The sequence below is a fragment of the Zea mays genome, chromosome 5, assembly GCF_902167145.1.
Source record: "Zea mays cultivar B73 chromosome 5, Zm-B73-REFERENCE-NAM-5.0, whole genome shotgun sequence".
NCBI classification, from domain to species: Eukaryota; Viridiplantae; Streptophyta; class Magnoliopsida; order Poales; family Poaceae; genus Zea; species Zea mays.
The window spans coordinates 19,686,346-19,700,615 of NC_050100.1; the positions used below are offsets into that span (position 1 = coordinate 19,686,346).

A 14,270-nucleotide genomic window follows, 5' to 3' on the forward strand; every position below is an offset into this window, starting at 1 on the left:
AGCATAAAAAACATATTGTTGTTTAATTGTTTCCAAGCCAAAAATCTTAAAATCAAGTTGAGACAGCATGGTATAACGGCGAGACAAGGCATCTGCAATGACATTATCTTTTCCTTTCTTATGTTTGATGACATAGGGAAAAGATTCAATAAATTCGACCCACTTGGCATGCCTACGGTTCAGATTTGTTTGGCTCCTTAGATGCTTTAAAGATTCATGATCATAATGTATAACAAATTCTTTAGGCCATAAGTAGTGTTGCCATGTTTCCAAAGTTCGAACTAAGGCATATAATTCTTTATCATAAGTGGAATAGTTCAGACTGGGTCCATTCAGTTTCTCACTAAAATAAGCAACAAACTTTCCTTCTTGCAACAAGACACCACCCAAACCAATACCACTAGCATCACATTCCAATTCAAAAGTCTTACTGAAATCAGGTAATTGGAGAAGGGGTGTATGAGTTAACCTATCCTTCAATGTTTCAAATGCAACCTCTTGCGCCTTGCCCCAAGAAAATGGAGCACCCTTCTTAGTAAGCTCGTGCAATGGCCCTGCGATGGTGCTGAAATCTTTCACAAATCGACGATAGAACCCCGCAAGCCCGAGAAAGCTTCGGACTTGCGTGACCGTGGTAGGGACTGGCCAGCTATGTATGGCCTCCACCTTAGCCTGATCAACTTCAATTCCCTGCGGTGTCACAACATAGCCAAGAAAAGAGACATGGTCTGTGCAAAATGTGCACTTGTCAAGGTTACCAAATAAGCGTGTTTCACGTAAAGCATTGAAAACAGCACGTAGATGATCAAGATGATCTACTAGACATTTGCTATAGATCAAGATGTCATCGAAGTAGACGACCACAAATCTTCCAATGAAAGCACGTAAAACCTCATTCATTAATCTCATGAAAGTACTAGGTGCATTAGTGAGACCGAAAGGCATGACTAACCACTCATACAAACCAAACTTGGTTTTAAATGCCGTTTTCCATTCATCCCCTAGCTTCATGCGAATTTGGTGATATCCACTACGTAAGTCAATTTTAGAGAAAATCATCGAGCCACTAAGTTCATCCAGCATATCATCTAACCTAGGGATAGGATGACGATATCTGATGGTAATGTTATTAATTGCTCGACAATCTACACACATGCGCCATGAGCCATCTTTCTTTGGGACTAATAAAACAGGGACAGAGCAAGGACTAAGGGACTCACACACATAACCTTTATCGAGTAATTCTTGTACTTGTCGCTGAATCTCCTTGGTTTCTTCCGGGTTTGTCCTGTATGGCGCTCGGTTTGGCAAGGAAGCCCCTGGGATGAGGTCAATCTGATGCTCAATTCCTCTTATCGGTGGCAGGCCAGGTGGCACATCGTTTGGAAATACATCAGCATATTCCTGCAAAAGATTAGTGACAGTAGAAGGCAAAGTAGATGGTATGTTGTGAAGTGAGAACAAAGCATCCTTGCAAATAAATACATAGCAGATTGAAGCAACATCATTTAATTCAAGCAAATCAGATTTGGAAGCAAGAAAACAAGCACTTTTCAGTTGTATTTCTGTCTTCCTCACTTGAGCAGATTTAGAATTGTCACTCTTATGTTGTACCAACTCCTTTGCAACACCTAGATTTTTATTATGAACAGATTTATTTTTCTCTTTGCAAGCTCTAGCAACTTCATCCTTCAAAATAGCATCGGGGGACATGGGGTGCAATACAAGCTTCTTCTCATTATGCATAAAAGAGTAGTGATTTGTTTTACCATGATGCACGGTGTCCTTATCAAATTGCCATGGTCTACCAAATAACATAGAGCAAGCTTGCATAGGTACCACATCACAATCAATATAATCATGGTATGAACCAATTGTAAATTCCACACGGACCATACGTGTTACCTTAAGCTTACCACTGTCATTGAACCATTGGATGTAGTAGGGGTGTGGATGTGGAAGCGTTTTCAGCCCAAGCTTCTCTACCATGGTGGTGCTTGCTAAGTTGTTGCAGCTTCCTCCATCAATTATAATATGACAAGATCGTTCCAAAACTACACATTTAGTTTGGAACAAATTGTGTCGCTGGTTTTGTTCAGCTTTAATAATTTGGGCACTCAAGACACGTCTTACAACGAGGCTCTCATAGTGTTCAGCATGTTCAGCCCCAATATGCTCTTCATCATCATTCTCCTTTTCAGCATCTTGGGCAGCAAGCATGGCATATGTATCATTATCTAAATCGCTGGCTGATGAGTACTCACCATTTTCTCTTATAATTAGCACACGCTTGCTTGGGCAATCCCTTCGGATGTGCCCAAATCCTTTGCATTGGAGGCATTGGATGTCCTTTGTTCTTCCCATGGAAGCAATAGAAGAAGATTTGGTTACAGCTTGGGAGGATCCTTTCCCTGTCTCAATAGCACGAGAAGGTGCTGATTTCGATGGTGTTGTGGATGATCTATTGGAAGCATCTCCCGGAAACACATGGTTAGAGCTAGCAGCACTATTGCGGGGCTGCCAAGATGTATTGCGACCTGCATAAGTGTTAGTTCTCAAGCATCGTCCCTGGACTTCTCTTTCAGCCTTACAAGCAAGATGAAATAAGCGAGTAACATTAGTGTATTCCTTGTAAGCTAATATATCTTGAAATTCTCTTGTCAAACCACCCATGAACCTAGCCATTGCAGCTTCTTCATTTTCTACGAGACCACACCTCAACATGCCTATTTGTAATTGTTGATAATACTCTTCAACAGATTTGTTGCCTTGTCTAAGCTGTTGTAATTTATGTAATAAATCACGAGCATGATAGGAAGGAACAAAACGACTACGCATGATTCTTTTTAAAGCATTCCAAGTTTGTGGTATGGTAGCTGGATGTGTAGTTTGGTACTCATGCCACCAAATAGAAGCAAAATCAGTGAATTCACTCGTAGCAGCTCTAACCTTTTTATCATCAGAAAAATCATAGCATGCAAATTTTTGATCTACCGACAATTCCCATGTTAGATATGCATCGGGATCATATTTTCCATCAAACGGTGGTATGGAGAATTTAATTCTTCCTAGAGAATCATCATTTTCACGTACCTCACGTCGTGGAGGTCGACCACCCAAGCCATGGCGATCACGTCGTTGGTGTCGTCGGTGCCTAATAGATCGGTCATCACGCTCGGTGTCTGCTGAATACTCCGTAGCATCATCTCTTGCGGTACCAGCAATGGAACCATGGCCATCATCATCACCTTGTTGCCTACCTTCACACCCAACTTGGTCCATCCTATCTAAGCGCTCAATAATTGCTGCAAGAGAGGTGTTAGTAGCAGCAACTGTTCGTTCCAAAGTGGTCAATGTGTTGTTGGTAACAATTTGTGCTGTTTCTAATTGACCAATGCGCTCATTGGTGACTTGAACATCTTCATTGAGGGCATCTGTGTGCAACCTTACTTGACGTTCGAAATGTTGAATGATGCCCACTGTTCGTGGAGAATGTGGAGGTCGCACATTTGCATCCTCTGCCATGGTTAGTGCAAAAGAGATACAAAAACAAGTAATGCAGCCTAGTAGTTGCTATGATGTGGATGGATAAACACTGCCTCACTAGCAAGAAATCAAGCTCTTACAAGTTCTCACCATGCAAAGCAAGTGGCGCTGGCAAACAGCAAGAACAGCAACAGTGGCTGCTAGCACAACCTGGTGGTGTTGTAGAAAAATTTGTGGATTTATAGGTGGCTGCTAAAATAATAGTTCCAAGGTATAGCTAGTACCACGTTAGCCACAACAAGTTGAATAAACGTTCCACAATGGTGTTGTGCTGGTCCTAGTCCAAACCGTAATAGAGACGCGAGCCGTTATACAAATGATATCACCAAATACTCAAAACAGCAAGCTGACTTATAAAATTGTGAAACGGTGGCACACAAACTGTCTTTTTTTGTTGCACATGGAATTTTATCTACCAATATTCTTACTGCGGTTTTTTCTTTTTTTTTGTACGTGCTTTTTTTATGATCAGCGCGGCTTTTTTTGTGCACTTGCCTTTTCCTTTCCCTTGTTTTTTTGAACTACAGCTAGAGAACAGCTAGAGAACTAAAAATGGTGCTCTAAACAAGGTGGCGCGAACTCGAAACTCTAGCAACAAGAAACTTTAGACCAGCAACTCGACACAAATGCAGCAACCGTGAATTCAACAAGTCAAAAACTAAGTAGTAAAGCAAAGGCTCAAAATGTTTTTAGGTGATTTTCTGCTCTAAATATATCTTTGGCAAAAGTGGACTGTAGGTAAATAAAATAAGGAAGATGGAGATCTCTCACCGAGCAACCTGAAATTTGATACTACTTGATGAACCCAACGGGTAGAAGGGTGCCCGATCTTTCGATGAGAGATGATGGAGGTGGAAAACTTGTTGGAGAACGACGTTGGCTGCCCGACTACCACAACCAAGATGGTGTGGCGCCTTGAGCGACAGGTACACCGTCTCCTAATAACTACGATTTGGGGTGGAGGTCGACGTTGTGCTATCCGACTACAACAACCACAAGGGTGCTGCACCTTAGCGATAGTTACACCGGCTCCTGTTGTTGCTGCTCTTGCCGTGCCAAGAACAGCCTTGAACCTGCAAGCAATCGAGAACAAGCAAGAACAAGATAACAAGCAAACACGCACGGATCTGATAAAGTTGGGGTCCCGTTTCAAGTATTCGGGTGGTCTAGCCGACACACGCGTTTACAAGGAAGTAGCAAAGGCTAAACTTACATCAAACAAAACCCAAGTTCTTTGGTGGCTGCTAGTTGCTTAAATAGAGAAATAGGAAGAAGGAATTCTGGTGGAGTCATGATGTTCCCTCGGCAGTTCCTGGACGCCTCGGGTGTAGTCTCCCATTAATTCTGGATCCACCAGCAAGTAGACGAAGGGAGCTTTCCAACAAGTATTTATTTGCATTAAACGGCCTTGGAAGTTGGAAGATATGCCCCATTTAAACTTGTACTTGATGCTGTTACGAAATCCTCTCGGGTGCAGCAGCCTTTATTGCCTTGTTGCCTTCTCTAGTCCAAGATGGTTCACCTCCCAAACACCTGAGCATAATAAAGTCATCGCAAGGCTTTAGTACCTCATTTAAAGAAGAATTAGCTTCAATAGCAAGGAACGAGATCACCTGATAATTAAGTTTACGTGCACGGGTTCGTGTCATTGGTCCTTGATTAGCTACGAATGGTGAAGTGGTCACTGGTATGGTTGTATCAATGATAGTGATGTCCTCATCACGAAGTGCGATAGAGTCGGACCGGCCCGACCTGACCTGGCCCAATTCCCAACACTACGCATGAAGCACCCTCTTTTCTATGTTTTCACTCTGCCACCTAGATTCTTGATGACATGAAGTTGTTTGGAGCCCGCCTAATCAGCCTTATTATACTTGCTCTTAGTAGAGCTCTTGCATCAATAACTCCGTCTTTAGCTATGTCTTCTTCGGAAAAACCGTCCTTTCCTTATTTTCAGAACTAACGCCTGGTACGGGTGCCTCTCGGTTTGGAGCTGCTCCGCTGGTCTTTTTTCTCCGCTTGCGTGCTCTCTCCCCATATGTATCTAGTGGTATACTACCTATGTCGTCTCTAGATGTCCATGTCTTCGTTGTGTCCTTCTCCGGCAACGGACAGGTATGTCCGCCTCTTCCCTTCCCTTCCTGCTCTACGAACCCATGGAAGTGGGGGAAGCGAGGGACGGGGCTCCCTGATTTGCTACCTATGGTACCCGTTTGATGGCTCGACATCGCCTGTCTACATGGACTTTCTATTACCACAGTGTCGACTCGGTATACTTCTACCACTTCTATGTAGCTGTCACCCATCCTTCTGTCATTGCAATTTTTTTGTGTTGTTTCTCTGTTGTTTTGGGTGTTAGTTTTTTGTTGTGCTAAGAATTGAACATAATTTGGGTGTGTTAATACTTTATTTATTGTCTGCACATGGTTTGTGTTCTTATGATGATGGCTCATGGATCCTGCAAAATATGTGTTACGATTTGGAGATCCATGCAGTCACTACCACAGAGTGCTCGTCCCTTGTATTCTTGTCTCTTACATGAGTCGTTTCTGAGACCATATTGGTGTAATGGACTCCATGGTGTTTGAGATTACTGAATTGGATGGAGTAGCAATGTTTTGTCACATTAATAGTAAAAGGAAAGGTTATTTATTGGTTTTAAACGTTAGTAATTGCTACGAAGTATCATAATTTATATGGAGCACATACAGTTTTTATTGATGCCTAACTTTAGCAAACACTCCATATTTTAATCTATCCTTTTTATAAGTTTGATTTCATGTGACTTATTTTAGAAACTTGAACTCGCAAATTCCTCTTTTTTGGTATATGTATGGTTGAATTATGTCATTCTATAATATCTGTTCTTTCAATCAGTCGTTGTGAACTCTTTTCTAATCGCTCTCTTCATTGATCGTATTGTACCAAGACATATTGGATGGAGTAAACAACAACATCAGTTAGTCAAATAAAAAAATTATACGGAGAGCGGAGACAATCAATAAAAAATCTTGAGATATTTTTGATAGATAATTTACGTGAATATTGTTATAAGTCGTCGCAATGCACGAGTAACCGACTAGTGTAATCTTCAAAATGCACCTCCACGCATCGACATGTCTACTCACATATCCAATCCAAGCCTCTTTTGGATACGTTAGAAAATTCAACATACAAACATATTTATGACGTAGAAAAGAAAACTCGCAAAGCTACCAGACGAAAACTAAAATGAAAAAAAAGGCAAAGCGAAGACTAGTATAGAGATTGATGGGTGGGGGCAGTCGGGCAGAGGAAAAAATTAAAAGAGGGAGGGGAGGGCCATTCGCCTCTCCTATATAACGACCACTTCCTCCCACCGCTTCTTCCCACGCCTCCCAACCTCCTCTGCTTCCGAGATCTCTCCCCACCTCCCGGTCCGCTAGCAGATAGCGGGGGCCAGAGAGATCGAGATCCGGAGGCGCTAGCGCCACCCATCAGCGTCTGCGGCAATGGCGGGCACGGTGACGGTCCCGGGGTCGTCGAAACCCTCCACGCCGCTGCTCAAGGACGAGCTCGACATCGTGATCCCGACGATCCGCAACCTCGACTTCCTCGAGATGTGGAGGCCCTTCTTCCAGCCCTACCACCTCATCATCGTGCAGGACGGCGACCCGACCAAGACCATCAAGGTCCCCGAGGGCTTCGACTACGAGCTCTACAACCGCAACGACATCAACCGCATCCTCGGGCCCAAGGCCTCCTGCATATCCTTCAAGGACTCCGCCTGCCGCTGCTTCGGCTACATGGTCTCCAAGAAGAAGTACATCTACACCATCGACGACGACTGCTTCGTATGCCTTCTTCTCTCTTTTGTCTCTCTCGTTTCGTTATTCCTCCAATACCTCCATTCCGCGTGGATCCGAACGAAAGGCGGGGTCTTGACACCCGATCTTTCATTCGTCCATTCCGCGTGGATCCGAAGGGAAGGCGGGGTCTTGACACCGGATCTGGGTCAAATTCGATCGAGTTGGCCCAGATCCGCCCGGACCAGATCTGGATCTAGCCGTGCGCGGTCAAACGCGTTGACCCGTATGAGTTTTGGGGGTAATACTCAACCATTACGGATCTCGGTCCGTAGCAGCTGGTTGTGCTCAGTAGCTCTAGTGCCGTCGTTCCGACAGGAAACAGGGGCGGCTGCCAGCTAGCTCGGGGTTGCTAGATGTCTGCCACCTCGTACTGGTAGTAGTTAGTGCCTTGTCGTTACAAGGGTCCTTTTCATTTTGGTCTGGTGTCCTTGTTTATGTGATCCCGTCGCGGATCAAAAGCTTGGCACATCCAGTTTGTCATTTACTTGTTAACCAAAACGTGCCAGAATGCTCCAATGTCATTGGATCTGGACTGCTTCAGATCAGATCCGAGCAGTGACAAACTTCTGTAATCCAGACACCGCTGTTCGTTTTTTTTTCACCTTTCACCAGTGCCAGCTATTCATAATTCACATTTTTGTTCAATTTTTACCTCCATCCTGCAAGACCCACATCACTACATTCATAATTCTGATGATGGAACTAGCAACATCGTCGTCAGTAGTAACATTGGAAGCAGTATCCAGCAGTCCGATGGATCTCTCTGATTTTTTTGTCACCTGAGCTAGCAGCACTGTATCTGTCAGAAACATTAGCATTAATATCAAGCAATGCAATCGAACTATGAATTTTACCATCTGAGCGAGCAGAAGCTGTGATCTGAACCAGCAACATCATTGCACGCATGGTGTTTTTGTCTCGTTAACCAAATGTCTTTGCCTGTCATTTAGGTTGCCAAGGACCCATCAGGCAAGGATATCAATGCTCTTGAGCAGCACATCAAGAACCTCCTCAGCCCGTCCACACCGTTCTTCTTCAACACCCTGTACGACCCCTACCGTGAGGGTGCTGACTTTGTGCGTGGATACCCCTTCAGCCTCAGGGAGGGTGCCCACACTGCTGTCTCCCACGGCCTGTGGCTGAACATCCCTGACTATGATGCACCCACCCAGCTGGTCAAGCCTAAGGAGAGGAACGAAAGGTATTGCATTTTGTTCTCGTTTTTTATCTGACATTCTGGCAGCTTTCCTGCTGCATCAAGGTTTGGAACTAACTCCTCTTTTCTAGGTACGTTGATGCTGTCATGACAATCCCCAAGGGAACCTTGTTCCCCATGTGCGGCATGAACCTTGCCTTCGACAGGGATCTCATTGGCCCTGCCATGTACTTCGGTCTCATGGGTGATGGCCAGCCCATTGGTCGCTACGACGACATGTGGGCCGGATGGTGTGTGAAGGTGTGTGGTCTCGCTGTTCTTGCTTCCACAGCTAGTTACTTCTTACCCAAAACATAATGTCCACTGGACTGATGATGATTTTACAACTGAAACAAAATAACTTAGGTCATCTGCGACCACTTGAGCCTGGGAGTCAAGACTGGCTTGCCATACATCTGGCACAGCAAGGCTAGCAACCCCTTCGTTAACTTGAAGAAGGAATACAAGGGCATCTTCTGGCAGGAGGACATCATCCCCTTCTTCCAGAACGTGACCATTCCCAAGGATTGCGACACCGTCCAGAAGTGCTACATCTACCTCTCTGGACAGGTGAAGGAGAAGCTTGGCAAGATCGACCCCTACTTTGCCAAGCTCGGTGACGCCATGGTCACCTGGATCGAGGCCTGGGATGAGCTGAACCCGGCTGGCCCCGCGGCTGGGAAAGACAAGGCCAAGTAGATGGGAGTCCCTGGGGGTGCATTCACTTCCCTGCTGAAGTGAAAAGAAAGTATGATTGGGTCCAGCCTAGGCTCCCCCATAGATATAGCTCTTTTTGAGAGGGAAGAGGGATTAATTCAGCAGCAGGTTCTTTTTATAAATTCTTTGTTGTTATGAAGCAGGCGGTACTTTTGTAGTTGATGAAGGGGATTTGTCGCCACTGTCATTTACATAATTCGGATAATAATTTATATTGTGTAATCTTGAGAATCAAAGCACTGTTTGTGTTATAGCATGTCTATGAATGCGCACTGTTGCTTTTTCCCCCCTTGCGTTGCCCAGAGGAAAGTTCAGATCTGAAATTGTCAGAGTTCTTCGAGCTATGGATTGTGGAAGCTCTGGATCTGTTACCCATTGATCTGCTCTTGTCCATGCTTACAACATCAGTTGCTCTGAACTTTTAGCTGTGGAAGCTCTGGACCTCTTACTACCCAGGCTTAGAAGTTACAACACCAGTAAGCTCTGAATGATGTGGTCTTGCACAACATCAGTTCGCTCTGAGCGAACTCATGAGGAAACAGCACGGTAGGTAGGTACAGCATGTGCCACACCGGCAAGAATCTGCCACAGATGAGGAAGCAGCACTAGGATCATACAGAATGAATCCAATGCTTGTCTATTTCCTGGCTGCTGCTTTGAATCGAGCACAATTCAAACCTTGTCGCTGCACTAGAGAAATCATTTGCAATTATCTAAGCTGAAGCAGCCAAGCACTGATCATCCTTGTCTATTGCTGAAGCAGCCAAGCACTGGCATAAAAACACACACGAACTGGACACGGATCAAGGACAATTATCTAAGCTGTGACAGCACCTGCTTTACAACTTTACAAGGCAAAAAGAGACAGAGCCCAGAGCGAACCGCAGCTCGTCTTGCAAGAGAAATCTTCAGAAGACAACAAATCAAAACTGAATGAACCGAGCTTTGGACCATGCATGCCCTAGCCTCGTCACTGGGAATCCCTTCCAACGAGAAACACTCAAAATTTTGCCACGATCCAAATTGAAGCGTGTTCATGATTAGGGCCCGTTTGGCTACTGGATCCGTGGATCGGTTAGGATTCTACATGGAAACTCGAGAAACACTGCCAAACGCATTGACTGTGAACTGATTCAAGCTCGAAACGTTTCTACAGTTTCTCGTTTCCCCCATGGGGCTTCAACCTGATTTCGCCAGATTCTGTTTCTAGTTTCTAGTTTCTAGTTTCTGCTCTACGCCAGCGACAAATTTTTTCTACTTATAATTTTTAAGTGCAATACATTAAATAGGTTGTATTTAGGTTATTCTTCATCCACACAAAAACGTCAGGAATTTTTGAAGCACAATTTTATTTCTATAGTCAGAATTTAGACTCTCAGTCAAACGGTTATATAAAAGTAATTCCGATTCATCACTTCAAACCGTTTATTAGGAGAATCTAGATCTGAAACATTTTTTTACAAAGATCTAGATCCCTATCAAACGGATAATAAACGTGGTCAGCCAGCGATGACGTGGTTAGCTAATACTTGTATCGTCATCAAAATCACTTCAATTTCTAGACAATCAAGGACACATCTACTTTCAGATAAACACTGAAAATAGACGATATAAAATTCAAATAGTTGAAAGCTAGGACCATAAGATAAAGCACGACTTTATAAAAAAAAATCTAAACCTGGTCTCGTAAATGTCAGAACTAAAACAAAATTTCTATTATTAAACAATATTTTAGAATTTTCAATGGTATATTCTAAAACATCTAGATTATTTTTGAAAAAACAAGATATTTTTAGTCCAATTTACTCATTCTTGACTGCACGTTGAACAAAACCGTCTAGGGACAAAAACAAACGGTTTTAAAAGTTGAGAGATAAAAAAAAATCTGATTTTATACATGAGGAAATTAAAGAAAACCAGATTCTCGTGAATAGTTGAGAGTGGTCAAAAGGCCCATATGGAAACAAGAGTATAGGCAGTCCATCATGGGCTACATGCCAAGGATGGTCATATATAAGTACTCCATTCTAAATTATAGAATATATTGGTTTTTGTATTCACGTTATTTTTACTACGTAGATATGGAATAAATCTAAGTACATAATAAACTAGTAACTTAAGCGCGCGTCCCGCGCGCGTATGAAATAATTAGTAATCCTGTACAGTAATCTTGTGTAGCAAACATTTAGAAAGCTTGCATATAGAACATTTAGAAAAAAAATTAGGAATTATGTCTATTTTAAAGAAATAAGCGGTTGAAGAACAAAAGAAACTTAGCAGCATGTAAACCTGTAAGGACAAAATAAAAGTAAGTTAGGTTTAGTGTTACCTTAAAAAAACTTATGCAGCTGGGATTTCATCTCTAAATCAGCTTTTCCATAATCCACTGAGCTAAAAAAAATAGCACTGACAACTGACAACTGATTTAAGCACCAAGTTGAGCCCCCTTAATTGCGTAAATGTTGGGGACTTGCTCTCAAATGTTAAGAATTAAGAACAAGGCAACATAAAAAGTGTTAAATGTAAAAGTCCTTCGTCCTTAAAGACATTATGTCCCTTCGGATATAATGAATTCCGGACGAAGGTTACGAAGGAAAAGACCTTCGTAAGTTCGATATATGATGAAGAAGAACACATATATGAAATATGAATAACAATACAGATATTATCATCAACTTATTTTTATTATCAAATTCATAATAACAAATTATAAATGTACCTTCAAACTGATGAAAAGTAAAGGTACAAGCGTGATGCAAAAAGCGAATGCCAAGTCAGCGTGAACAGTACGGGAGTACTGTTCATCTATTTATAGGCGCGGGACGCAGCCCGTATAGAATTATATTAATGCCCTTTACATTTATCAATAACTCTATAATAATTCTTCGAGGTCTAATTTGACTTTTCATCTTTAAGTCGGTTCCTCTTTTCTGCCGTCATACCAAAGCTTTTCTGCACATAGCTTCGTGATCATCTTATCCTTCGTCATGATCACCTTCCGTCCCGCTCAAGCTTCGTCTTGACCAGACACTTGTATACCCGTAAACTGATTCCGAAGATACCTGTTCACATATTTCACTTGGAAAACATTGTCAAATCATGTTTTTGAGGACCTTCGGAAGCCGAAGCCCCCCAACAGTAGCCCCTCGCAATATTAATTTGCTGTAATGATAAATTCATATTGCGACATGGACGAAGGCTTTAAGCCGAAGGTCCGAAAAAACACCTCCCTTTGCTAGAATAGCAACAGTCATTGACAGGCGGGACCCTCCTGATCTCGACGCACTGGGTGTATAAATAAGAGCTCAACACGATTTTATTTGGCACGCTCTCTTGCCATCTGCTCTTGCTCACCCAACTTTTAGCCTATGCGCAACAACACTTGCTTGGCTTTTTAAATTTTTAAGTTTCGGTTTCGAGAGCACTTTTCTCAGCGTTTGCGAAGATGTCTGAAGATAAGAAAACTGTTGCTGAATCGAAGCTGAGCCTTTCTGAGGAGATGCATCTCGGCTTTATTCAATCAATAGCAAAGACCAATACGGAGAAGATCACTAGGGAGACCTTGGAGGGTTTATCTGAAGATACTGGTGACAGTGACAGTTATGATGTAGAAAGTGGGAGTGAAGACTCCGAAGATCGACCGTGGCGACCAAGTCACACAGTCTTCGGTAAATCGAGCATTAAGCAGAGTCATCTTGATACCATGAAGGGAAGGTATTTTCGAGACATGTCTATTGTGAGGGCAGATGATGGGGAGAAAACTGTGCCTACTCCCGAAGAGAATGAAGTCGTAATCTTCCGAAGCTTCTTGAAGGCTGGACTGCGATTTCCGTTGAGCAATTTTGTTGTGGAAGTACTGAAGGTATTTGAAGTCTACCTTCACCAACTTACTCCCGAATCAATCATAAGGATGGGCATCTTCGTCTGGGCCGTGAGGAGCCAAGGTTTAGAACCAAATGCAAAAAGTTTCTGCAATATACATGAGTTATTGTATGAGACGAAACCTTGGGGTAAAGAGCAGTATCACAACAATTTTGGCTGCTACAGCTTCGGCGCCCGATCTGGGTCAAGTTGTCCCGTGCCAACCTTTCGGAAAAGATGGCCCGACAACTGGATGACAGAATGGTTTTATGTGAAGAATGATTTAAAAATTCGGGAAGATATCAAAGGTATCATTATGCGCCCTGTTTGGCAACGCTTTGGCCTTCGGAGGCCGAAGGTGGAGATGGATGAAACAACCGAAGAATGCCAAAGAGCCTTCGGCACAGTGTGCTCTTTTATTGGGACAAGGGATTTAATGCAAGAACGCATTGCCTTCAGAGTATGGCCACTTGCAGATAACTGGGAAATGCTGAAGGAAACCGTTAAGGAACCTGACGAAGGTGGACTAGTCAGGCTAAAATACACATTCAAATACGGAGATAAGTTCGTTGAGCCAGATGATGACTGGCTAAAAAGCATTGAGACCGTAAGTGATGAATTGCTTGGGGTATACTCAAAGGCCGAAGATACTGCATTATCAGCGGCCTTCGGAGGCCGAAAGAAGAAGAGGCTCAACCGAGTATTTGATGCAATTGGGTTTGTCTACCCCGACTACCGTTATCCAGCGCAGGGTCAAAAAAGAAAGAATACATCTTCTGTGAAGGAAACTGCTTCAGCCGCTCCTAGCGAGCTAGCGCCGAAGAGGAAAAGGGTAAAGGTTCTCACACACCGGCCACGTTATATTGAACCGGCCACAGTGCCTGAGTTTGTAAGTGAGACCTCTTCGGCCACCGAAACTAAAGAATCAACTCCGCTGCCAAAAATCGAAGAGCTGGCCGAAGTGCCAGCAACAGAAAAGCTAGAAGAACCGATGACTGAAGAAACAAAAACATCAGAAGTTTTAAGTCCTTCAGCAAAAATTGAGGCAGTAAAAAGCCAAAAGGGGCCAACAGTGACCCCGAAAAGAAAAAGGATGGTTAATG

General features: G+C 43.2%; 1 protein-coding gene across 1 annotated transcript; it reads left to right on the forward strand.

The window, feature by feature from the left end:
• Nucleotides 1-6,924: 6,924 nt before the first annotated feature.
• LOC100274298 (UDP-arabinopyranose mutase 3) lies at nucleotides 6,925-9,556 on the forward strand. The gene is made up of 4 exons (NM_001148662.1): nucleotides 6,925-7,379; nucleotides 8,345-8,595; nucleotides 8,682-8,850; nucleotides 8,956-9,556. Exons 1-4 carry the CDS (start codon nucleotides 7,038-7,040, stop codon nucleotides 9,286-9,288), a joined length of 1,095 nt encoding a protein of 364 aa, NP_001142134.1. The 5' UTR covers nucleotides 6,925-7,037; the 3' UTR covers nucleotides 9,289-9,556.
• The last annotated feature ends 4,714 nt before the right edge of the window (nucleotides 9,557-14,270 follow it).